Source organism: Lepidothrix coronata, unplaced genomic scaffold, assembly GCF_001604755.1.
Source record: "Lepidothrix coronata isolate B3197 unplaced genomic scaffold, Lepidothrix_coronata-1.0 Scaffold199, whole genome shotgun sequence".
In the NCBI taxonomy this organism is placed as follows: Eukaryota; Metazoa; Chordata; class Aves; order Passeriformes; family Pipridae; genus Lepidothrix; species Lepidothrix coronata.
Window position 1 is genome coordinate 579,076 of NW_016690379.1, and position 25,420 is coordinate 604,495.

Consider the following 25,420-nt stretch of genomic DNA (forward strand, 5'->3'; position numbering starts at 1 on the left):
AGGTTCTTTTAAGGTCCCTTCCAACCAGACCATTCTGGGCTTCTAGAAATGCTAAAAAGAGTTTAAATTAAAACAGCTGGTAAATTCAGGCTGAGTTTAAAAACTGGTAAAGGGAGGAGCTGATGGTCTTGGCCAGAAAAGAGCTGGAGGTACCCGAGTCCAGGCACGGGAGAATTTAGCAATCAATCACCTTTAATTAAACACTGCTTTATATACACACATACATATGTACATCCACATACAGCAGTTAAAGCAAGAAGAACATGTCCAATCATTCACTGAAGAAGGAGCTGGTTGGAGCTTTTACATTCCTCTAAAGCCAGTCCTTCCCCTGGAGCTGGAGCAGGCCATGCGTGGGCTATGAGAGTACCTTACACAAGGCACCTGGATGGGAATATTGCACAGGTAAAGCAGCTGGAGACTGGCTCCCAAATACCTCTGGTGAAAGCTTCAGTTGGAAGCTGGAAATAAAACCACCCTAAAGGACACTGCCACTGCAGCAGCTGAAGTAAGTGAGTGACTTAAAGCAAAACAAACCCATCACAACTCATTCTTTAAAAAAAAAAAAACAAACAAAGAAAAAAAAAAACAAACAAAAAAGCAAATGATTGTAATAATCAAGAGGCCTGAGCATGCTGAGTAAGACACTGTCTTAGTGAAGGTGTTTGTAAGTGTGGGATATACAGGAATCAAGTGTGCAAACACAGACAGGGCTCTGCCAGTGTGGAACTGTTCCCCTTTGGGAGGGCAAATGGAGGTGACATCGACTCGAGTCCACGTTGCACAAAAATGAATTAAAATCCAGTATTGTGCTGTAAATTCAAGGGGCTCCTGTACATTACAGGCCAGAAAAATAATCTGTTCAATTCATTAACTAAGCCAGGAGACATTCAGTCACAGGTGGAGCAGAGAGAACCTCTTCCTTCCCACCCTCCATCCTGAACAGGTAAGGAAGTTCATTTACAGGAGGAACTGTTGGGAAATCCTCTCTGCTCACACCTTTCAGGTGGCACTTAAAGTCCTTCTGGTCCCAGTGCCACTGGCAGCTCGTGCCACGGTGGTTTTGGGATGTTTCCTTGATTCTCACTTACCCAATCGAATGTGCTTTTGATCGCAGAGAACTTGCATGATTCAGTCATTAAATGTTGAAATCATCCTCGAGAGTAATGCTTAATTGGGGGGGGGGATGGTTTATTGCTTGTCTAGAGCTTGGCCACTTCCTCAGCGCTGGTACTGCCCCGTGTCGTCTGGCACTGCCGCTTTGTCGGGAGAGGCATCGTCCAGCTCTGCAGAAGGGACATGAAATACCTGAAAGTGCAGTTCTGCTGAGCTTAAAGGGGGTGGGCATGAGCTCTCCCAAACAGGAATGGAGCTTTTCCATCGCCCACCACAGGAGCTTAGTTCACTGGTCATGGAAGGAAGTTCACTGGTCATGGAAGGAAGTCACTGAGGTTGGAAAATCCCTCCAAGATCCGAGTCCAACCTGTGCCCAATTCCTGCCTTGTCCCCCAGCCCAGAGCACTGAGTGCCACGTCCAGTCCTTCCCTGGACACGCTCCGGCCCCTCAATGTCCTTCTTGTCTTGAGGGGCCCAGAACTGGGCACAGCTCTCCAGGTGTGACCCCACACAGCCCCAGTCACCCCTTTCCTGCACCCTGGACATGTTTTTCCCTGTCCCACTCTGCTGGTTTTGTAGGAGGTACTTACAAAAACAAACAGCCTCTGCAGACTGAGGTGATAAGCAAGAAATCCTTTATCAGTGAGGCTTTTTTCAAGAGCCTGACAGCTGCCCTTGGATAGCAGACCCACTTGTTCCCTGGATTCCAGCCAGGAAACAGCACAGGGAAGCTGGTTCAGTCTCTCTCTCTCTCTGAGATCCACAGACCATTCCTACTTTTCCCCTCGCTTCTCCAACAGAAAAGAAAGCAAACCCCGGGTTGTGGCTGCCAAGGCTTTGTGGGCAAGTCAAAGCAGGAAAAGGGGAGAGGAAGCAGCAGAAAAATAAACATTTCCTTGCATTTTGCTGGAGTGCTGGGCCCTGGCTCTGTGGTGCTGCAGATGCTGCTCTTCCTTCCATTCCAAAAGCAGGGCTGAGGGGGCTGGTGCTTTCTTACCTGGAGAGGGCTTGGGGTACATCCTGTGGAAAAACACCAGGAAGGCGTAGAAGGTGAAGGCCAAGCATCCAAAGATCATCCCACAGACCAGGAAACTGTAGCTGCCCCGATCATGGATAATCTGCAATGGGAAGGGAAATGGGAAAGGGAGCAGACATCACCAGAGCACTCAGATACCTCAGTCAGGGGGGATAACTCGAGGGCCAGGCAGTGCTTCTTCCCCAAAACCAGGACTAAAGTTTTGACTTTAAAATTCCAGTCGTTTTTTTTGGCCTGTCTTGCCTACTCACCGAGCCCACCAGCAGCTGCAGGACCATCTCCCCAATCCCAGCTCCAGTCACCAACACGGTCGTGGCACAACCTGCAAGGAAACAGTGCAGGAACAGCTGGGACAACCAGCAGGATCAGCTTTAAACTGCTCTTCCAGGGACCTCCCCACACAAGAGTTCCAAATACTCAATGCACGTCCCCACTTAACGTTGAAAATGCCTCTGCTCACCTGCAGCAGAGCAGAAAGGGAGAAGTTTAAGCCAAAAAAAACCCACCCAACCAAATCTCCCTCTCCCTTGTCTCTGTTGGCAGAGGTGATGTTGCTTCTTGCTGGAAAGATTCTCATTTTTCTGTCTCACTGCCCCCGAGACAGAGGTTGGCAGAGCCCTCCTGGGACAGCTGGCCAGGCTCCGGGCTTTGCAGTTCACTGATAATCTGAGGATGTTTTCAAAACTTATCTCCCTGTAAAACCCCTAAAGCAGCACTCGTGTGAGCCTGAGATCCCTAAAGCTGCAGGGAAGCAGGAACCAGGCTGGATCCCTGCCTGGGGAAGTTATTAGCCAGCCAAGCAGGGCTTGTTACAGTCTGGGTTTGTGACTCCGAGCTTGAACAAACAATTCCAAAGCAGCTCTTGCTCCCAGGCCTCCTCCTGGGCACCCCCGGGGAGGGAAGGAGCTGCTTGGGGTGATGGTATCTGGACACCCAGAGGTGTTCCCAAATCCCTGCTCACCTTGGTACTGCAGGATGTCCTCGGTGTAGGCCAACATGCTGGGGAAGGTGCTGCTCAGGAACAGCCCCAGGGATGCCGTGCCCACGAACAGGAAGACGACGCTGGAGGAGAAAATCAGCAGCAGGAGGAAGGTTATGAGGACCCCAACCTGCGAAAAACACACGTGGAGTGAGAGAAATGCTGAGCTGCAACAGGTTCTGGGTTTTATTTCTGATAGGGAAAATAGCCTGGAAAAGAAAATACGCTGAGAAAAGACCAGAAGTCACTGCACAAATAAAATCCAGCTAGCTTTAAAGAATTTGGTAATTTTTTTTATAGCAGGAATTTATAATATAACTCAGTTTTATGTCTCAACTTCGTTATGTAGAAACGTAAGATTGTACCTGAAAAAATGCTTATTGATATTTAATATTTTAAATAATTGGTGTAATAATAATAATTATTCGTGGCTAGGCTTTGTGACTGAAGATTTGGGAAATAATAATTAATAAAAGGTGTGTAAATATCGATACATAACGTTGAATAAAATAATAATTAATACAGTAGTACTGCTCCTTCCATGATATTTACCTATTTCAATCGCTAATAATTCTTTAACCTGAGTAAGATTTAACTGCTGAAGGAGACTTAACTCACTCTCAAAGAATTAACTCTCAGGGCAGAGTCAGCAGAGGGAGCTCTGAGATTCCAGCTCGTACTGAATTAATTGTCTCAGCTCTGATTGGGGCTCATTTGCATGAGCTCAAGGGAGATTTGGGCTCCGAAGAAGCTCTGAATTGGAGCTGCCGTTTGTGTGACCCTGCAGTGCCAGCTCCCAGCGCTGCACAGGGGGCAGTGCCAGCCAAGGGAATTTTTGCTCAAAATACCCCAAAATGTCTCTTCTCACCACCCCGTGCTCTGCCTCACGGTATTAGCTGGGAAACTCACCACCAAAACAAGTTCTGGGTTAAATAAATTGTAAATTAAATGCCTTCTCACTCCTTTCTTCTTCCTAAGAAGTGGGAATGGGATCATCTCCCTCCCTGTTGTCCTTACACATCCTGAAGGGATTCCTTCCCCTTTCTCCAAGTGTCTGTCACTAATTTAAGCCACCTCACACCCCGCTGGTTTCTCTGACAACTGCTGCAGTCTAAGCAGAGAATTTATGGAACGATCTGCCTTCCCTTTCCCGTGGAATTAACCTCCCCGTGTGCAAAGTAAACGAGGCTGGCAGACGCTTTCCTGGGCGCTTCCCCACCTCTAACGCCGGGTTAACCGAGGAGTTTGAGCTCTGCAAAGTTCCCCAGTCAAGTTTTAAGCCCGGAGGGCCCCTTGTCCAGCCCTGCCTGGTGCAAACCTGCCCCGGAGAGGAGCTGGAGCTCCAAGACATCACAGTGGTGTTAAACCAGGACTAAAGCAGCCTGAACCCAGCCTTACCACGTTGATGAAGACCATGGTTGCCGGCTTCATGCGGTAGGACACGGGGATGGAGATGAGCCTGCCCAGGGTGATGAAGCCCCAGAAGAGGCTGGGCAGGTACCCGGCGACCTTGTGCACCACAGACAGGGGCTCCTCCACGGCGTAGCTGTACACGAAGCCTGAGTACTCCCCCTGCAGGGAAACAAAACGTCCTGTCACGGCCAGGGCGGGGATTTAACCTGTCCCTCACTTGTTCGTGGGTGGAGAGCCACGAAGGAACCTGCTCCCAAGGCTTGGCAGCTTCCACCAGAAGCAGAACACGGGACTCAACCTCAGTCCAGACTCAACAGCAACAGCAGAAATGCACACTGAGCTCTGTCTGCAGAGATTCTCTCTCCCCCAGGGGCTTCCCTTGTCCTTTTGGAATTCCATCCTCTCCAGACATCACATTTAGAACCAGGAGTTGATCATCCCTGAAGATGATCATTCCAATCCCTGTCAGCTGCTGTGTAACCCCACTCACCTCAGGACCCTAATTAACACCCTGCTAAGACCCAGCAGTGTTTTACCACGAGACAAAGAAAAAAGAACAGCATCTTGCCAGCCAAGAGGGAGCCTTCCCTGCCTGGACAGACATGCCACACGCAGCAAACCCCAGCCAGGGCCAGGCTGCCAGGTCACTGCAGGGCTACACCAGCCCCACGTGTTCTCAGCGTGGATTTTGGGGGCTCGGGAGACCCCTCAAGCAAAGAGGCACCATTTCTTCTGAATCAAAATGAAGCCTCTTGGCTGAAGCGAGAAGAGACCTCTGCTGAGCAGACAACACAGCTCCAGCTCTAACCCAGCTGTGGTCAGTGGTTTTAGCAATCCAGCTGCAACACCACAGAGCCCAGGAGGAGCCAAAAAAGCCTCCCCAGAAGCAGGACACACATCGGCCTGGCTGGGATCAGCTTGGAATGATCCTGAGCCCCAGACCACTGCCTGACAGACCCTCGTGTCCAGCCCACTGCACGTGCTGGGGTTGGGCTGTTCCAAGAGGTCTGGGAGGAAGAAACCACAGAGCTTTGCTCAGACAAGACCCCTCTGTCAGCTGAACTCACCACAATCCCATCAGTCATGAAGAGAACGAGAGCCCCGGTGACATGGACTGCGAAGTAGGTGTAGGAAGCCCCTCTGAAGTTCCTGCTTTGGCAGCAGCTCAATAAGTCGTCGTGACCTGGTGGAAAACAATGGAAAGCAAACTCAGCTGGGGGGTCTGGGTGGTTGCCAGCCCTCAGTGGGGATTTGTTTTGTGCCCAGATTCACTGTGGATGTGGGGCACTGCTGACCTTGGCTGGCACCACCTCGCCTTTACCCACCTCTGAGCTTTCAGCAGGCAGAGGGATGTGTTTTTGGGCTGCTGCCCACAGATTGGGATCCCAGCTCTCCAGGGAACCTGCCACCCCTCTTACTGCAGCTGCTTGTGCTCCCCTTCCCATTTAGGGGCCCCACATTGCTGGCCCTGCTCTGACAGGCAATAAACCCAAGCCCACCCAACCACAGCACTCAGAGCCCCTCACCCCTGGAACCCCCACCCAGGAGGGTCCTGCCCAGGAGAGCTCAAATTCCTGGGATAAATAATATTTAACCAAACAGGCCAGTTTTGGGAAAGAGAGTATTAAACACCCACAGCTCACTGTCACCCCATCTGAAGAGACCCCTGAGAGCCTGGCAAAGCTGGGGGGGAGGACGCCAGGAATTCCCAGCCTTCCCATCCTTGTGCTTGTAGCACAAGTCCTTTGGGATGGGCAAGACAGCAGCACGTGGAGTCCTGTGCAGGTGAGATTTGCTCCTGCATGGCAAGGATGGAACTGTCCCTGCTGTGGGGCAGGAGGGGTTTCACCAGCACAGACGTGTCTGTCCCAGATCCCAGCAGTGAGTTTACAGCCTTCCCCCTTCCCTAAGGGTTAATCCCAGCTGCATTTAAGAGGATGATGGGGATCTGAAGAACATGAAGCTCCAGTGGGTTGTGGGACACTACCAGGTGTTATCAGACAGCAGGGAATCCACTCCATCAGGGACACCCCCAACCCTTCCCTGCAGCACATCTCCACCGCCCCCACCTTCAAGCATTCCCTAAAATTCCCTTTTCCTGCTCAGGTAGAGCCATCTCTCCAGAAACAACACTGAACACTCCCCTGACAGCCCTAAGCCATGTTTACTTCCGAGATTCACTAATTAACCAAAGAATTTACTTTGATATGTTTCTCCCGGGTAGCGAAGAACAATGTCACCATTGTCCCCAAAGCAGGGTGTAGTCACAAGCTCAAGAGCAAACTATTGCTGGATTTAACTTTCCCCCCCTCAAACAAGGGCACTGGCCTTATTCCTTTCCCATAAAAATCAGTGCCTGCAGCACAATGGCCATTTTTAAACTGAACAGCCTGACCCCAAACCAGAGGGAACCAAAGGGCACAACGTGCGTTTAAAGGGAGCCCACGGTCAGTTTTAGGAGAAATACAGGCTGGAGTCCTAATAAGGATTAGGATTCTAATCTCTGTTCAGGGCTCCCATCTAATTTGAGGGTAATTGGGCACCAAATGGGTTGTTTGGATTGTCTGAGTGCTCCTGGATTAGGTTCATGTGTACACTTGGGAGAATTTCCTTCCTCAGACAATAGCGCTGGATCTCCCTCGTTAAACCCAGACACGCTCAAACGCGGCTTTTTTTTTTTTCCCCAAAAATCCGTGTGTGTGGAAGCGGCTCGGGCTCACCTGCAGCTGCCTGGGGTCTCTGCACCGGGGTGGAGAGCTCGTCCTTGTCCACGGGCCGCGTCTCCATGGCCAGTTCATCGGCCGAGAGCAGGGGGTGGCTGCTGCCGTTCCAGCACGGCACCATCCGCTCCTTGTAGAGCAGGAAGAACACGGCGATGGGCACGGGCAGCTGCGGGGGCACACACGGGCACTGAGCACGGCAAGCCTGGCACGAACAACACCAGGGCCCCGGGCCCAGCAGTGACAAAGGAGGTGCTTTATCCACACCGGTTTATTTTATTTATATTTTATAAATATATTTATACTTTATAAATATATATTTATAAATATATTTATTGTATATTATATAATACATTATATAAAATTATATATTATATATAATATGTTATATAGTATAAATATATAATAAATATATTTATATAAATATATTTATTATATTATATATTATATGTAATAAATATATAATAAATATATTTATGTAAATACATTATAAATATATAAATATAGAAAAATATATAGAGATAAATATATTTATTATATTATATATTATATATAATAAATATATAATAAATATATTTATAATAATACATTCTGAATATATAAATATAGAAAAATATATAGAGATAAATATATTATAAATATATTATAAATATATTTTAAATATATTTTATTTTTAATATATTTATAAATATATTTTATATTTATTTTATTTATTTTTAATTTATTTATTTTAATATAGTCATAAACATATATTTAATATACAATATATTATTAATATATAATGAATATATTTAAAATATATAATAAATATATTTATAATAATACATTCTGAATATATAAATATATAATATATAAAAATAGGTAAATATATAATAATAATATACTTATAAATGTATTTTATATTTATTTATTTTAATATATTTATAAATATATTTATATTTATTTTATTTTTTATTTCTTTATTTTAATATATTTACAAATATATTTAATATATAATTTATAATTAATATATAATAAGTATATTTATAATATATAATAAATATATTTATGAAAATACACTGTAAATATATAAATATATAAATATATATACAAATAGATAAATCTATTATAAATCTATTTATAAATATATTTTCTATTTATTTTATTTACCCACACGCATTTCTATTTAGTTAAAAAGTCTGAAGTGAGCCTGAAACAAATGTCACCCGGCATAAAACACTTGTGGTTATTTATTCTGTGCTCTGATGTAGTAACATGTAATTTCTTTGCAGGGTTTCACGGCTCAGACCGGTGGCCCAGCTGGAACAGGAATGGGAGGTGAGGGTAAGGAGCCACTGTGGGAGGGATGGAGCTTGTTGGGAGACAGTAGACAGGGGAGAAAATAAAGCAAATTGAGAGAAAAGTCTCCTGATCTGCTGGGGCATCTCCAGCCCGTCCTGTGGGATGGGAACCACTCACCTGGGATTGGGAACGGGGACACTGGAACAGAAGGCACCGAAACACAAACCTCAAGAGGCATCAAAACCTTCCAGGGTCCAACATTTGGCCACTTCTGCCCAAAGGATAAAACAACAGAGCAGCTTCTGCCCGGGGGAAGTTTTAACGGGAGACCTTTTGCGGCTGGAATTGGCTGCGAGGGAAGAGCGAACTGCTCCAAGACACATCCCCAGCCATCAGCAGAGGTTGCTCAGCATCTCCTGAGAGATGAGCTCGTGGTTCCCAGGCCAACAGCGACAGCACAGCTACAGCTGAGTGACTCCAAACAGCCCCTCCGGCCCAGGAGGGACCTGGGAGCGGGGACAGGGGAGCCCCCAGCACTGCTGTGGCTGCCCGAGAGCCCCCCGTTTGTCCAGGGATGCTCCCAGCACAGGGCACTCCCGTTCCCTGCAGTCCCACCCCACCGTTCCCCTCCTGCCCGGTGCCAACACCCCCGGGGCCCGGGGGCTTGTCCCTGCCCTCTGCACCCACCAGGCAGCAGCCACAGCACCAGATTCCCTGGCACTGGTGCCCCCGGGGGCTGAGCCTGCTCCCCGCACACTCCCACGACTCGGTGGTGCCTCCGAGCCCGGAGGGAACTGCTCTTTTTTTTTTTTGGTGAGAAAGCAGAGGGAAGCCAAGGGAGCTGTCCTGCCCCTCGCCGTCACAACCCGGCGGTGTTTACTCTGCCACGGGCTGGTGGGGGGGAAAAAAAGCCAGGAAATCCTAAGTGACAGCTCATTCCCTTGTTTTCTACATGTCTGCGAGCAAGTGTGAGCTCCAGCTCCAAATTTCCTGCCTTTTGCTGGCTCGTGGCACGATTTAAATGTATGGAGAATTCCCCCCACACACACACACACCCCACCCCGCCTCTCTCGCCCTCAATTCATTTACGAGTCTTCATTGTTCTGGGAACAATGGGAATAGGAACAGTTAGTTCGGTCCCATGGAAGAAAAACGCATTTGCTTGATAGTTCTGATCCTTCCGGAGGTCAGGACCAGATTTTTATTCTTCTGAATTGCAGATTTTGCAAAAAAAAAAAAAAATCTACCCACGCAGAGGGACTGGCCATACAGATAAGGGCCCTGGGCACTTCCAGCCTTAAGGAGCACTTGGTGTCTCCACAGAAAAGGGCCCTGTTTTGGGAATCCCCAATTCCCAAACCGGAGGTGTATCCCTGCTCTCCACACGCTCATCTTTAGGGCAAGCAGGTCCCTTTTGCTTTAGAGCTTTAGGTGCCTTTTTTGTTCCATTTCTGGCACTTCACCTGGGGGACCACCTGGCCCACGGGAGGGTCCAGCCCCGGATCTGGGGTGGGCACAGGGGATGGAGCAGCACGAACACAGTTCTTACATGGGCGGCTGGAGAGGAGCAAACACAGGTCTCACCAAGCAAAGGGATAAATCCATCCTGGAGAGGAGCAGCCTGCCCTGACTGCAGGACAAGGACAGCTCAGGGACTGTCCCTTCCACTGCCACGAGCTGGTGCTGAGCCCCTCTCCCCATCCCCAGTTCCCCCATCCCCAGTTCCCCCATCCCCAGCTGGGGAGGTTGGGTGGTGAGGATGAGCCTCGCTGGCCCCTGGAGTCGGGACACAAGCAGGGCCACTGTGTTTATCCTGTTTATCCAGGCAGGATCCTGTTACTCAGCTCCTAAAGCAGCTTTGGTTCTCTTGGGGATGACCCTTGGCTGTGTCTGGGCTGTTTGGCACCAGGCAAAGAGCTCCCCAAACCCCCAAACCCTGCAGGGAGCCCAAACAGCGAGAAAAAGGAGATGAGCCACAGCACAAACCCCAAAACAAGGACACCGGTCCCCAAAGCATCACCCTGCAGAGTCCACAGTGTCCCACACTGTCCCCAACCCCACCAAGCTGCACCCCCAGTCCCATCTCCCACCAGCCCCCCCTCCTGAGCAGGGATTTGCTCACAGACTCTCTGCCCAGGCTCATTTTGCTGCTTTCCTGCCTTTTTTCAGCAGGTTTTCGTTTTTTCCAAGGGGGGAGATGGGCACCTGAGCATCCCACCAGGAGCCTGAGGGAGCCAGAGGACCAACCAGGCAGCAGGACCCAACACTCCAGCCTCCACTTGCCAAATTCCCAGGGTTTTTCCTTCCCCTGGCAGCTTTTAACCACCGTTATGAGCTCAACAAGTCGCTGCATCCCACAGACAATGTGGGGATAATCCAGCTCCTTCCCTCCAGCTGCTATTTCGGTCTCTCCCCCCCAGGAACACAGGATCATTCCCTGCTATTGTATCCAGGCTACTCTGGAGCAACCTAAGCACAATGGAGTGTCCCACACTTCCCCTGGGAAACCACCTTCCGGACAAACACATCCCTCTCAGAGGAACATTTTTCCTGATTTCCAGCCCCTTGGATCGGGCTGGATGATGACATTTCCGTTCTGTGGGAAAACTGAATTTTAAAATATTGGTTTTTTTGCTCCAAATCTGGACGAAAAGGCGAAATTTTTTTCTCTCAGAACGGAAGATTTTGGCTGGGGAGTCATCCGAGCCCTTTGTTTTGATTATGTTGAGCTGCTGAATTTTTACTAAAGCAAAGCCATTTTGCTTCAATGACATCAACAAGCTTTGCACATCACACTTGTGCCAGAGTCAAATTGAGACACTTCCACTTTAAACAAAAAAAGCAAGAACTCAAAATGAATCATTTCAGCCTGTGTCTTGTCAGAACACACACAGCCCTGCGAAAACTGGGGTGGAAATGTGGGGTTTGAGCCTTTTAAAACAGAGTTGCTGCTCCGAGTTTCCATTTCCATGGAACCCTGGGGGTTTAAATACCCCTCACCATCATCTCCCCCCCTGATATTTACACCTTAAAGAAGGGTCAGCAGGTTTGGAGCTCAGCATCTCCAGCAGGGCTGGCTTAGTTTAAACAAGGAATAAAGTCAGTTCCCTCAGTGAGGATTTGGGAAAGGCAATAACAGCTCTGGCACAGGGACACGCTCCAGAGCTGTGCACATCCAGCTCCCCCACTCTATTTGTGCTTGCCTTAACCCTCCTCCCAAAAACTGGTCTCCAGCACCCCAGACTCCCTGCTGTATTCCTGGTATTCCTGCAGCCTGTGGAAATTCTGCATTCAGTGTGGGCACACCAGTCTCAAACCACCCACACGAGCAAATGGCACTGGAGCACGTCGTGATGCCCGAGCCCAGCTCCCAACCTGCTGGGCACAGCCTGTGGTCCCATCCTGCCCCAAAATGCCCCCAGGACACTGCTGGGAACAGAGGGGGCTCTGGCAGCCACCATCAGTGCTCCCGATCTCAGACCCGCTGTGGGGTTCAAAGCAGGCATTAAACTGCTGCTTCAAAACTAAATTAGCCTGCCCAGAACTGACTGGCAAAGGAGATAAGGCTCCGGTGTAATTAAAAGCACATTTCCCATGGCATAGGCAGAGCTGGAGGTAATTAAAGCTCTTTCTCCTCCCAGGCAGAGCATTCTTTTGCTACTTCTGCACAGAAGCTCATTACAGCCCCTGCCCAGCTCCTTCACCTGCCTGTTCTCCTCCCCTCAGGGAGCTGTGAAAGCCCCTGCATGAGGTGCACTGGGGTAAGTTTTAGTTATAACTCTCAGAAAATGGGAGGAACACGAGGAAACCTGTTCCCTTTGCCTGGTGCAGACAGTGGTGAAAGATCCAGGGCTGCTGGGACAGGGAGAAGGAGCATCCACACATCCTCATGCCTTGGCAGCAGGGCAAGGGCTGAGCTTCAGAGGGGAGGGGAAGGAGACAGGAACCAGGAGGTCCTTCTGGCAGGATCCCCCTTCACTTCTCCTGCAGGAACTCCCTGGGTGAGCAGAAGGGGCACCAGCTCAGCTGTCCCTGCCCTGGCAGATCTCTATAAGCAGAGAACAGAGCATTTTATGGCCAGGGCTCCAGGGGCTGGGCTCTGCTCTGCCCTTGGGGCACCCTGGGACTCCCACCCTCAGGGGTTCCCATCCAGGAACCATACCCGGGCTTGGCATCAGCCCTGGCACGAACAGCACCACTTGGCAGGGCTGATGTTCCCTCACCAACACGCTGTGCTCTTATCACCCCACATCTCCATGGACCATTAGGCACAGGCTGGCAGGGCTCCTGCTGCCAGGGCAGGGACAGCAGAGGACTGGAGATGGGCACGACATGGGCACAGCCCTGCCAGGCTGTGCAAGGGACCAGCCGGATTTCACCCTGCTGGGGTTGGGTATTAACCAGAGGCAGGGAACAAAAGCCAGGCTGGATGGGGCCCTGGGCACACCTGGGGTGGTGATGGCATCCCTGCCCACGGCAGGGGGTGGAAGGAGGTGATCTTTAGGCCCTTCCAACCCAAATTATTCTGTGATTCTATTCCAGGATTCTAAAAGAGAGCCCAGGGGCTGCAGGAAGGAGCAGCTTGCTGGGGATCCCCTCTGGGACTCAGCAGGGCAGGGGAAGAGGACGGGCACTGAACTCCAAAGGAAGGACCACGGGGCCTCTACATCTGCTGTGATACACCAGGAAACAATAAATAGGCAGAGACACCCTGACCAAGCTTTCAGTTCACTGATGGGCACTTTGCTGGGAATATCTTGGACAATCCTCTCCTGACACACCGTCCCCACAGCACTGAGCTCCTCCCCAGCCGACTAGGGAGGAAGACCCTGGGGGTCTGGGTGCAGTTTGCTGGTCTAATTCCTGCTCAGGGGATGCTGGAGGTACAAACTGCTCCCAGAGGGCTCAGACAAATCCCTGCAGGATGGTCTCTCCACCCCACCCCGTCTGATGGTGCAGTGACCACTGCAGTCCTGCCCTGATGGAACCCGGGCACTCGGCAAAAAATGAACCTTTTCTGTGGACCAGCACAACCATCCTCGTGGCTCTCCCCATCACCAGGAGCACCCAACAGGCACCAGCACCCCCCAAACCCTACAGCCTCCCGCAAACCCGAGGAGCAGGGATATTCCCAACCAAGATCCCGGGCCACTCCAAGATCCCAGGCACTTACATTGATGAGGGCCATGATCCAGAAGGCGTAGGAGACACGGGTCACCACCATGCCCTTCATGGGCAGGTCGTAGTGGGACAGGTTGCCCGGGTGGTGTGGCACCAGGGACTTTCGGATGTGAGGGAGGTTGCTGGAGGCGTTGGCTGTGGAGTTGGACAGGATGCAGTTGGTGTCTGACAGGAAGGGGTCGGCTATGAGGGGGCTCAGCAGGGCCCCAAAGCCCACGAAGAAGTGAAGGGCCTGCAAGAGAGGAGACCCACGAGTGGAACAGCGGGGTCACTGCTCTGCAGGGGGGTGGCAGAGCCCTCCCTCCTCTCCCTCCGAGGAGGAAGCACAGCCCCAGGGCAGGCACAGACCCCACACCCACCTGCAGGAAGATGGCAGAGTCCTTCTGGTAGATCTTCACCAGCTGCATGTTGGAGATGGTGTCGATGCACCCCATGGCCAGCCCTGCCACAGCCATGACCACAGCCAGCACCACCACATTGTGGCACAGGGGGATGATGGCAAAGACCAGGGAGATGGCCAGGGAGGAGGCAAAGAGTGCAAACAAGGACTGAGCCAACCTGAGAGCGGGGAAGAGGAAGGACAGGACAGGATTAGTACCACCAGAGCAGCACCCACACCCCACCTGCCCCCTGCCCCCAGCTCCAGGGCAGGAATTAGCAGGAGAAGCACCCACAGGCTGCAGCTCCAACTCAGTGCAGCTCCAGCACGTCCCCTTCTGACAAGAGAAGGGAAATACCACCCACCCTTCACCCCAGTGCCCCCACATCACCACCACAGCCAGCCCTGGGCACTGCCACCTCCTGTGGGGAGGGTGATGCCCCAAGGAGGGAGATCCTCCACCCAGCTTTTTGAGTAACCATCCCTCCAAACCCACATGCTGTGTGTGTTTCCAGGCCAAACAATCCCCTCCCCTCGCTAACTGGGCAGATCTGGGGGTGCAAAGGGACGTGGGCACGGGCAGGTGGGGCCACACTGTGACTTTTGAGCAGCTCTGGGTCATTTTTTTCCCATTTATCACACAAGAGCTGCTGGCACCCACAGCACTGTGTCATCCCAGACCTGTCCTGCTCACAGGGCAGCCACTGCAGCTCCCTCTCCGTGCCCTGTGCCATCTCTGTGTTCTGGCAGCATCACCTCTCCTCCCGGCACGACAAGGTGGGATTCAGCCCTGCGGCCACTCCCCGACCCACACCGTCCGTCAGAGGAGCCCCGGGGCCGTGCGTGGCGGAGGCAAAGCCGGTGTGTCCCCTCCCGGGTCTGGCAGCAGCTCCCGGTGGGAGCCGGGGGAGCCAGAGAGCAGCGCCCGGGCTGGCACCGCGCGGCCCCGGAGCTGCCAAGTGGGAAGGCAGGAAGGAAGGAAGGAAACAGGGAGCAGACAGCGAAGCGCTGGAACCAGCAGAGAGATGGGACCGTAAAGGCACAGCAGAGAGGGAACGGTACAAACCCTGGAGAAGCCGAGGGTGATGACCAGCAGCCGCTTAGTGAGCTGGTAATTAGCAATAATTGGGGTCTGATGGGGGGTGTGGGTCTGTCCACAGCAAAGGGCTCACAGGTACATCCCCAGCAAGGAGAACACCCACATCTCTGCTCCACACCCTGCCAGCGAGGCAGGGGAAGGCGACGAGGAGGCAGAGGCTGGAAGCACAGCTGGGCACCTCGGTGCCACCCCTCCTGCCCTGCCTGCTCGTCCAGAATGGCCTGGCCTTGGGCATCTCACTGTGTTTCTGCGGGGCCCTCATCCATCTGCAGCCCCAGAGGGACTCGGCCCTGCACCCTCCCCGTCCTGCTGACACTGCACTTCCACAGCACCGCGGGGAAAACGGGCCAAGGGCACCTCTGCTGTGCTCTGCTGCCCGGTGGCACAAACCTGGCCCTCCTCACGTGGCCCGGCCCAGCCTGGCTCACCCATCAGCCAGCCCGTGCTGCAGGAGACAGCATCTCACCAGGCTGTGACTACTGATGGCTCCCTAACAGCAAAGCAGGGAGCCAGCGTGGGATTTCTGGGGGAGGGCGGGAGCCGGGCGAGATGTGAGATGTGCACAGTCACGGCAGGAAGAGCAGCTAACAAATGAGAGAGAGGCAGCCTCGGGCCTGGAGAGATGAGGCAGCTCTCTCCAGGGTACAGCAGGAGGGAGAGAGGCAGAGGCACCAGCAGCTGGCGCATCCAAGGCCGGGAGTGACGGGGAGAAGCACACGAGACATCCCAAAAACGCCTCTTCCCTCCCACAGCCCCAGCGGAGCCACCATGGCACTGCCTGTGCTGGGCTGGGGAGCACCTTCCTTACTGGAGAGAGGCATTAATTGTGGATGATGTTGTGGCCTTAATAAGCACTAAAAATATCCCCTCAGTTTGCCCCAATGGGGAAAAATTCCTGCTTCCAGCCGTAAGTTAAGAACACGGTTGTACCCCCCTGCAAACACCAGCAGCCTGGGAGGAAACACAGCCCTGCTGCCCCTTCCCTGGCTCTGGCATTAGGGGGGAGCAAGAAATTGCTGCCAGATGCCGAAGATGCAGCTGCAGGACACAGCTCAGCACCCAGGGAGGCACCAAACAGCCATCGGAGGGATTCCTTTAGACACAACCCCCTCTGAAAGCATCCTTAAACGAGGCACCCCCTGACTTCCAGAGTACCTCGTGTCTTGATGATGCAAAACCAGTTCACCTCTCCCAAGGGCTTAAAAAGCAGCCCTGCTGTCATGCCACAGCCTGGTCTCTGACACCTCTGTGTCCCCATCACTAACCAGACCCCGTGCCCAGCACAGCTCTGCACCAGCTGTGGCTGTGCCCAGGGCAGGCTCCACTTCAGCAGAGTCTTGGAATGCCACAGACTCTGTTTCAGGACCACCCAGAGCACGCCCTGGCTCCATCACAGGGCCTGAGGGAAGGTTTAGGCTGACCTCCATAGGATTAGGATGGTCAATTCTACAGTCAATCCTGCAGCCACAGCCAGCAAGGCTCCCCCTCTCCTTCCCTGGCTGTTCCCGTTGCAGCAGGCTCCCTTCAGCTCCAAGCACATTTTCCCTGCCCCCAGGGAGCGTTTTCTAAGCCACTCACATCAAGAAGAAAAATGATAATCAGGCTAACTCAGACTTGCAAAACTGATCATTAAAACCCCAAAGCCCTGAGGGGACGAGGTGAGGACATGGCAGGGATTATCTCACATCAGCCTTCAGGTCCCCTTGTCTCCAGAGGAAGCACAGCCAGGCTCAGGGAGCATTGCCTGACATGCACAAGTCACTGGGCTGCTTCTCTCAGCAACAAAAGGTTTTCCTTTGCAGGGAGAAGTGTCCTGTGTGCACCAGCCACATGCTGGAGCTGAAACCTGCAGAAGGTGGGAGCCTGAAGGGCAGGGAGAGAACAGGGGCAGCACCCTCAGCTGATGTGCTGTGGGGTGCCCCGAGGCAAAGATGAAAGGAGAGTAAAAGGGTCCCATCTCATCCACCCTCCAGGCCCTGGTGTGGGTCACTGTGAGTGGAGCCTCCTCAGGGCTCCAGCACAGCACCAGACCCAGCAGTCCCCTCCTCTTCTCTGCTGAACACCAGTGGGATTAGCTCAGGGCTGACCCAAACACTGGGAGCAAAAGCAACTGTTCGGCAGGACACAAAAATGCAGTTTCTGAATAAAAACCAACAACCTGGGGCTCAGGAGCTCAGTCACTGGTGCTTCTGCCATCGGTGTGTGGGGCACAGCAGCACAGAGAGAGTGTGATTTTAGCTTCACCAAGCAGGCCTAAAATCCAACAATGTGGGAAAGGAGAGTGGGAAGCAAGAGGGAGAGGGGCAGGGGATGCAGGAGAACAGAGCTCCCCCCTGGAGCTTGCAGTGCTGGGGAACTCAGGGCTGGATTACCCAAAAATCTCACCTCCCACTTGGGTTTCTGAGCCCAGGGAGGGCTTCAGGTCCCCCCAGCACTCCCACCCAACACAGCCTCACACCACATCAGGAGCTCCTGGGAATCCAGGGAATGCCAGGAAACAAGAGTGTTCATGGTGCTTCCCACAGAGGAGCACAGGGTTCCTTGGAGGGGACACCAGCTCCTGCCAGGGCTCTCTGTGCTCCTGGAGCCTCTAAAACCACAGGGCAGCACCAGGGTTTGAGCCAGGGCTCTCACTCCACCTCAACCCCAACCCCACTCGTGCAAACACCTTGTGAAAAATCCACATTTCCTGAAGCAGAGCTTGGTCACAACAGCAAAGCCCAAGCAGGTGTTACCAGAGAGCAGCAGCCTCTGGTTGTGAACCTGAGGGTGAGTTTAAACAACACACCTTGAACTACATCCTGCTCCCCCCCAGCCCTGACTCTGCACCCCCAAACGAGGGACCAGCAGCAAACCCAGGACTCCAGCACAGAGCAAACCCATTATTTCTACACCCCTCAGGGAACCTCACAACGACAAACTTTTTTCTTCCCAAAAAATCTCACGTGAGAGGGAATTCTGGAGCTGGTTCTGGCAGCCCAGGCTCTTATTGAAGGGATTTGTGCCATCATTATGCTCCATGTCCCCAGTGCCAGGAGCAGGGACCACAGCCCAGCACTCAGCACCTTCTCTGGTCAGAGGAACCAAACTTTATTTAGGTCCCACCACCCACTTCTGCCACAGAATGCAGTGACAACACTGCTGTCCCTCACGAGTCCATCACTCAGGCCAACAGATATTTTAAGCAAAAGCCAAAGCCTGTGTTCCTCAGGCATCAGGAATCACACACAGCTTGCAGCCAGACTTGGCTCACAGGCAGGCAACGCTTGGGATGCTCTAGAGCAGCTTTCCATGTCCTAACTGGAAAAGATGACCTGCCCAGTGCTCCTCCCTGCCTGGCACCAGGGCAGGCATAATTTGATTTATAAACCCACGGCAAGGCCCAGAAGCAGAAACCCTCAGCAGCAGGGACAGCTCAATCTGTCCATCCCTGAAGAGGGGACAGTACTGGAGCTCCTGGAGCCTTGAACAGTTAATATTCCCATCCAAACCCACACATTTGTACCCTGGCAGGCTGTGAGTAACCCTCACAATGCTCACAAGCACGAGTATCTGAAACTGCTCCCTCCTGCCTGGCAGGGCTGTCAGTCCTCAGCTGGGATTCACAGGCACTTCCCAAAACCTCTGTGCTCCAAGAGGCTGCAACCCCAAACACATCCCGGTTCCGCAGCGAACACACTCCTTCCCCCTCTGCCGCTGCAGAGTTAAAAGTTTGGGAGTCTCCAAGCGCAAAATCCCAAATGGATCTGCGTACCCGGAGCTTTGGTAGGAGCTGACAGCAGGAAACAATTCTGCGTTTTCCTTCCCTGCTCCTTCAAACATATGCGAGGCAGCCCCGGGGGCTGGCAAAGGCTCTGCCTGCTGACCCAGCACTCTCAGACCCGTGTCAGACCCAGAGCGAGGTTCCCACGTGCCGTTCCCATTCCTGGGCACCCCGCCTGGCACAGCCCCACGGAGCAGCTCCTGCCTCTCCAGCCAGGACAGTTCAACGTGCCACGACGGCAAATTACAGGTGCTCAAACCCCTCCTCCCTCAGCCGACGCTCCCCAGGAGCGAAAACGCAAAAACCGTTTAACAAAGCGTTTCCCGATGAGCATTTTTAAAGGATTCGTGCAAAAAATTCTCCCGGCTCCGCCTCGCCCGTACACACGGGGTGCGTATCAGACACACGCGGAGCTGACACGTTACATCACCACCCGGAGGACCGGTGACAATGTAAATAATCAGCTGATTCTCACGACTGCCACCAAGCCTCAAATCAAACGCCTCTCCGGCGATCTTTAGGGCTGAGCCATCGCGGGTTATTTATTTTAAACACATCCTGGACGGAAGGCTCGGTGCAGATCCGTGGCTGGCCGTGCCCGGGTCTCTCCTCAGCCCCTCGAATTCCCTGCTCGCCCCCAGCCCCTGCCCTCGCCCCCCACTCACATCCCGCCACGTGTTTGCCCAAACTCCCGGGAAGCAGGACAAACGCCTCGCTTTCTGCCACCGAGGTTGTTAAAACACGCTTCGAAAAATATTTTTTTTTTTTGCGGTAAACAATCGAGGTCGAGGAGAAACAAACACCCTCCCGGGAAGTTCTGGCTGTAACTTCACACTAAGGCTATCGCCGCGCTGAGCTCCAGGAACCGGCAGCTCCTCTCCCAGGGGATGGAACCACACAAGGAGGAGAGCGGCACCCTCGGGAGCGGCTCCTGCCTGGAATCCCCCTCCCTCCGAGCCCTCGGGCGAGGGGGGCTGCGGACCCTCCGCGACGCCCACGGTCGCTCCACTCGGGAATGGTTTTCCCACGCAGCATCCCGGCAAAGCCGGCGGGAGGGAGGCGAATCCCGGGAAAGGAGGGGGGGGGGGAGCTGGAGCTGCCCGCCCCCGAGCCGGGGTAAGGGAGGGGGGTCTGTGCGGAGCCGGTTCCCCCCCGCGGGAGGTGCGCTGAGTTTGCCAGGCGCTTACGTCCTCTTGAAGACCCCTCCGAGGCAGCTGCCGAGCAGGAGGCAGAACTGCTGGGAGAAGAAGACCCAGGTGATCTGGGAGAGGGAGCTCTGGGTCTGGCAGCGCAGGTCCAGCAGCGTGGGCCCCAGGAAGGCGATGCAGAGGCCGAAGCTGAAGAAGACGCTCCAGTAGGTGAGGGTGGGCTGCAGGTTCCTCCGGAACCGCGCCGACACCCGCTCGTCCCACCACATGGTGGGCGGCGGCGCGGGGCGGCCGCGGTGATGGGCTCCGGCGCTGGGCTCCGGCCCCGCCGCCGCCCCGCTCCCGCTCCCGGCCCCGCTCCTCCTTTGCGGGATGTGGCTCCCGAGCCCGCCGCGCCGGGCGCTGGCTCCGCCTCCGGGGCCGGGCGGAGCGGGGCCCCTCTCCATCCCCCGCCGCCCCCGGAGCCGCCCCGGCGGACCCCGGAGCATCCCTCGGGGGCTGGAAGGATCCCGAGCATCGCGTGTCCCCCCCTCCTCCTCCTCCTTTTCCACCTCCTCCTCCTCCCTCTCCTCTCTCCCAGTTCCCGCATCATCTTTCCAAAAGTGGGGCGACCCCTCTGCGTGGTGGGCGCACCCCGCGGTATTAAACTACAGGAACAGAGAGCACAGCCAAGCAAGGAAATCCAGAAGTCTCCCTTTTTTCTTTTTTTTTTTTTTTTTTTGTTTTTTTTCCCCTGCTGCCAGCCGTCCCTGCGGTCTCCCGCGCCCGTAAATAAGTGTCACCCTCCCAGAGAAACGCAATTAAAGTTGCCCCTTCCCTGAGATAAGAGGCACAGGATGGCTTGGGGCGGGGGGAGGGCGCGGGTTTTAAAGCCGGAGCAGTCGGTGCTTACGCAAAAGGTCTTCTCTAGAGGATGGGTTTATAAATATTTCACCTACTTTAGCTAGGAAAGACTGGCAATTTTTAGAACACTCTTTCCAGGCAAAAGCAGAATCGATGGAGCTCGGCCGTGGTGGAGGGCTGGCTCCAGGTCCCTTCCTGGGCACAGGTACTCACCCATCCTGTGACCCGGCCCTCAGGAATGCTGCTCCGGGGCTGCAGGTGCTCATTTCCACCTGGCCAGAGCTTAATGTTTACCTAATCCAAATTGCATCCAAGTCCTTGCTCTTCCGTGCCCGTGGCATCCACTGGAGTCTTCCCAAGAGAAAGGAGAACAAGGTCACGTCCCCTTCCAAGCACCAAAGTGAGCCAAGTGACCGTGGGGGGCAGTGGGGCAGGGGGGTCATTGCACCCCCGCCCTCCCAACTGCCCCAAACTCACAACTCCTGGGGCTGCTCAGCACCTGCACTTGAAGCCATTAAACAATCAAAGGAGCAGCTGAGCTGCCTGGAGGGCTGGAGCAATGTCCTTGTCCTGTTTGACTGATGGGAAAACCCAGGGCCAGGAAGGAATGAAGAGCTTTGCTCAGGGACAGGGAGTGAGTCAACAGCGAGGGCGGAAATTCAGTTTTATCATTACATGATAAACCACCTTCCTAAACAGCCTGGATGGCAGGGTGGAGGGGAGGGGGAGGCACAGCCTGGAAGCCACAGCCTCAGGCTCTCCCTGCCAGGCAAGAACTAGATTTGAGAGGCCACACTGCTGCAAAGTGTCTCAGCTCAATTCCCCATCCACAAGCGGAGGACAAGGGAGAAAGGATTGTGACAATAAAGGCCTTTCCATCAAAACACTGCTGGGAAAGTCATCTCCTGACCCTCCTTGTCCATACGTCTCCTTGTTCACGGAGCCAGCTTAACCTGATGAAACAGCAGGTCCTTGTCTTCCCCACCCCAGTGCTCTGCCCCAAAGAAAGGGCTGAGCTGCAGTTCCCCTGGGCCACATTCTTCATCTCAGTCTTGATCTTGGTTCTCCCTTTACTGGACAGGGAGCTGGGAGACCTGCAGTCTGCTCCTGGCTTCCATTGCTGCATCCCCATCACTGGAGAGCATCAGCCCCCCGGGGCTTGAATTCCCAACTATAAAATGGCTGAGCGAGGCTTTCCCCACCTTTGCAGGCTCCCTGCATCCCCCACTCCCGGGTGAAAAGGCAGCATCCAGGCACCAGAGCCGACAAATATTGGCACAACCCCTTCCCCAGCTCCGACTGACCTGAATGCAGGAACAGTTGCTTCCAGGAATATCAGGCCCTTTTATCAGGGATAACACAAACCATGCAAGATATTGCTTGCAAATAAGAACCGAGGCGTAGGTGGGTTAGTCAGCACAGGAACACACAGATCCTTTCTGGTTCCACACATTGAAATCCAGATCCTGGGAGGCAGCTCATAAAAATGCAAGCCACAGGACCATGAGTATATGCAACCCCCGAATTAGCTCCACGAGGAGGCTGTTTTCCAAACTGAGATCCATGTTGTACTTGCACTGAATTAAACACCCACAGTTTTGCACTTGCTGCAAACTGCAAAGCGAAACCATGAATGAAGGAAGAGCAGAGCAGCACGACTGCAGCCGGCAGCATCCCTCGGAGCACGCTCCAAAACATCCAACAGGCAGTTGGGGAAAACCCTTCCTTTAGCTTCCCGTGCCCTCCAACATTCCTGGGACAGTGAGAGGCACAGCAGGGATTTTTCACACTGTACCAGTTAATTCTTTCAGCCCCTCTGTGGTGATCAGTCCTGCTTGCAGTGGCTGTGGAGCTTCGGCCCAGATTTGCTCAGATTTGCTGTTGTGCTGTTGGTGTCACTTCTCTTCGCCCAGTCTCAACACAGTGGGGAAATCCAACTCCAGTTATAGGTTTTCTAAGGGTTTCCCTGGGGTGGAACCAGCTGAGACCCCACAGCTGGGCTTGGGACAGCAGGTGCCTGGGGACAGGCTCCCCCAAGGCTTTTGCCAGTGTTTGGGTTGGCAGCTTGGCCTGGGGCTGAGAGATTGCTCAAGTTTTCCCTGTCCTTCTTTTACCAAAGGCCACAAAGGGCAAATCTGGGCTGACCCCCTCAGAAACCACAAGAGTTATCCCAGAGTGCCAGTGTGATGGGTCCAAGAGCCACGTGTACATTTGGAGATGGGAACTTTGATGCCTCCAAAAAAACCCAGCACCAAGCAAGCTTGAGCAGATAAGAAAATAACTCTGAATCACTGACTGACAGAGGACAGGATGCTTCTTACAACACTGGGTAAACTTCCCCATGGGATGAGTCAAATCATTCTTGGCTGCCTGAGATGCTCAGGAACCCGAATGGGCACACGAGAGAGGGGTTCACCTCGTGTGCTTCGGGGTCAAGAGTTTCAAAACACACGGCGTGGTTTGGAAAGCTTGGCTCCACTTCCAGGCCAAACATCAGCCTGAAATCTTGGCCCAGTTGTTCCAGATCTTGTAACACTTGTCTGAAAGGAGGAAGTGCTCACCTACACGTTTTCCTGCCGCCCAGCCCAACTGGAACAAGTCACACACCCACCACGGCTGAGCTGTGCTTAGGGCACTAAACCCACGGCCCAGGGGGGTGGCTGCAAAGGAACAAGCCAGGCTGAGCCTCCCCAAAATGCCCCAGGAATATGATGACACTCAGATAATCCCATGGAGGGCAGCAGGTATCACACCAGCCTCGTGGACAGATACACCCTGAGACCCGGGGAGCAACCAGTGACCCGGCTGGAGCATCCTGGCGAGGCAGGAGGACTCCTCGAGGGAATACTTGGGCTGTTTGGGCAGCTGGGAATGTCTGGAAGCCAGGAGGGGGATGTGGGCTGGGGATGCTGGGCAGCATTCCCCCGGATGCAGCACCGGCAGCTGCAGCACCGGAGGAATGAGAGCAGCAGATGGAGGAACTGGTTTGGCAAACAGGTCGTTACTGGGGACCTGCCCACACCAGTCCCGGAACGTGACTCAGGCTGGGAGGGCTGGAGCTGCACCCAAGGAGGGGGGTGAAGGGCACTGTCCCCTTCCCTAAACCAGCCCATCATCCCTGGGCTCACACCACAGCCCGGTCCCAAAGATCCCACAGGGATCCCACAGGGATCCCCTCGTGCCCCAGCTCTGGCTCTTCCCACGTTCCCAGGGCACTGGTGGCTGGAGATTCTCCCCAGCACTGACAGAGCAGAGAGCAGGAATGTGCAAAGGGGACAGTGGAGCTGAGTAACTCTGCTCCCAGGGGGATTTTAGCTGCTGGATCTGCAGGGAAAAGGGCTCCCCTGTCCCTTCCCCAGCTCTGCCCTCTGGCTGGTTTGCAAGCCTGGGCTGGGCTTGTCAGCCTTGGGCTTTATTTGCCCGATAGGCTTATGGCAATATTTATTCAGGGCCTCAGGAGCCACGCAAGGGACCACAGAAACACCTTCCTATTACGCACAAGGCTCCCAGGTCTTGGGTTTCAGCCCCCTGCGAAGGTCAGCCGCTGGGCAAACTCCTTTTGTGCTCTTTGGGAGTTCGCCACACCCAGCCCCAAAGTGCCCTGGTAGCAGGAAAGGTGTCCTGGAGCAGCGGGGAAAGCCGTGGGAATGATTCCGTGGGAAGGAGCAAAGGTGGCATGGAAGGGAATGGCATGGGATGAACACTCACCACGGAGCAGCTCAGCCCTTCCACGGGACCTGCCCACCTGAGATGACCCCCCTTCCTTCAGCCCCACCTACCTGAACCTCAAAAACCAAAGCAGGTCCTTCTCCTACCGAAAAAAAAAAGAGAAAAGAGAAAAATTATATCCTGTGCAAACCCATCCCATATTCCACGCAGTTTGTTGTCCAGTCTTGGCTTTGGGGCATTCACAACACATAATAATGTAATATTTGAGATGTAATATAATAATGTAAATCATTATAAATGTAATATAATAAATAATAAATATCATAATATAATAATAAATAATATAAAAATATAATAAATAATAGTAAAATAATATCATTATAAATGTAATATAATAATGTAAACTATTATATTTAAATTAAATATTTAAATTAAATATTTAAATTAAATATTAAAGCCTTAGCAATGAAACGAGCACGGCCACAAAACAGTCCGTGTTCACACCTGAAATGCAAAAATTGAAATATTCTTATCAAACACAGAGACACCAGACTGGTAGATGGATACAATCTTTTATTCTTTTTTTTTTTTGGTTTCTTTTTACCAGTCCTGGTGAAAAACAGGAGTTTTGGCCGTGCCCTCAGGAAAGGCCATGTTCTCCCAACTTTTCAGCTCACGGCTGGGTAAAGGAATGTAAGTAAAGTGATGTGTAAAGCGAGGTCTGTGTTTGGGACCACGGTAACACTTGGAGGCAGAGCTGGTTCATCTCATCCCATCTCTCCATTCCCACCGG

At 52.9% G+C, this 25,420-nt stretch overlaps 1 protein-coding gene across 3 annotated transcripts; it reads right to left on the bottom strand.

Moving 5' to 3' along the window:
* Positions 1–179: 179 nt before the first annotated feature.
* MFSD4A (major facilitator superfamily domain containing 4A) lies at positions 180–21,573 on the bottom strand. 3 transcript variants are annotated; one of them, XM_017832156.1, is made up of 11 exons: positions 21,458–21,541; positions 21,172–21,309; positions 14,086–14,284; positions 13,719–13,958; positions 7,265–7,433; positions 5,612–5,727; positions 4,530–4,703; positions 3,114–3,261; positions 2,404–2,474; positions 2,114–2,234; positions 180–1,286 (listed from the first exon to the last, which is right to left on the bottom strand). In XM_017832156.1, exons 2-11 carry the CDS (start codon positions 21,222–21,224, stop codon positions 1,222–1,224), a joined length of 1,356 nt encoding a protein of 451 aa, XP_017687645.1. In that variant the 5' UTR covers positions 21,225–21,309; positions 21,458–21,541; the 3' UTR covers positions 180–1,221. The 3 variants fall into 3 exon arrangements, with proteins under 3 accessions (XP_017687645.1, XP_017687643.1, XP_017687642.1); XM_017832154.1 differs by having other exon boundaries at positions 21,172–21,573; XM_017832153.1 differs by lacking the exons at positions 21,172–21,309; positions 21,458–21,541 and adding an exon at positions 20,155–20,416.
* Positions 21,574–25,420: the final 3,847 nt, after the last annotated feature.

Excerpts from the sequence above, each read along its gene's own strand:
- MFSD4A (XM_017832153.1), bottom strand. The coding sequence starts at position 20,384 with ATGTGGTGGGACGAGCGGGTGTCGGCGCGGTTCCGGAGGAACCTGCAG. Across the intron at positions 13,959-14,085 it reads ACTCTGCCATCTTCCTGCAG|GCCCTTCACTTCTTCGTGGG; the intron begins GTGGGTGTGGGG and ends CCTCTCTTGCAG. Across the intron at positions 2,475-3,113 it reads GGACATCCTGCAGTACCAAG|GTTGTGCCACGACCGTGTTG; the intron begins GTGAGCAGGGAT and ends GTTTCCTTGCAG.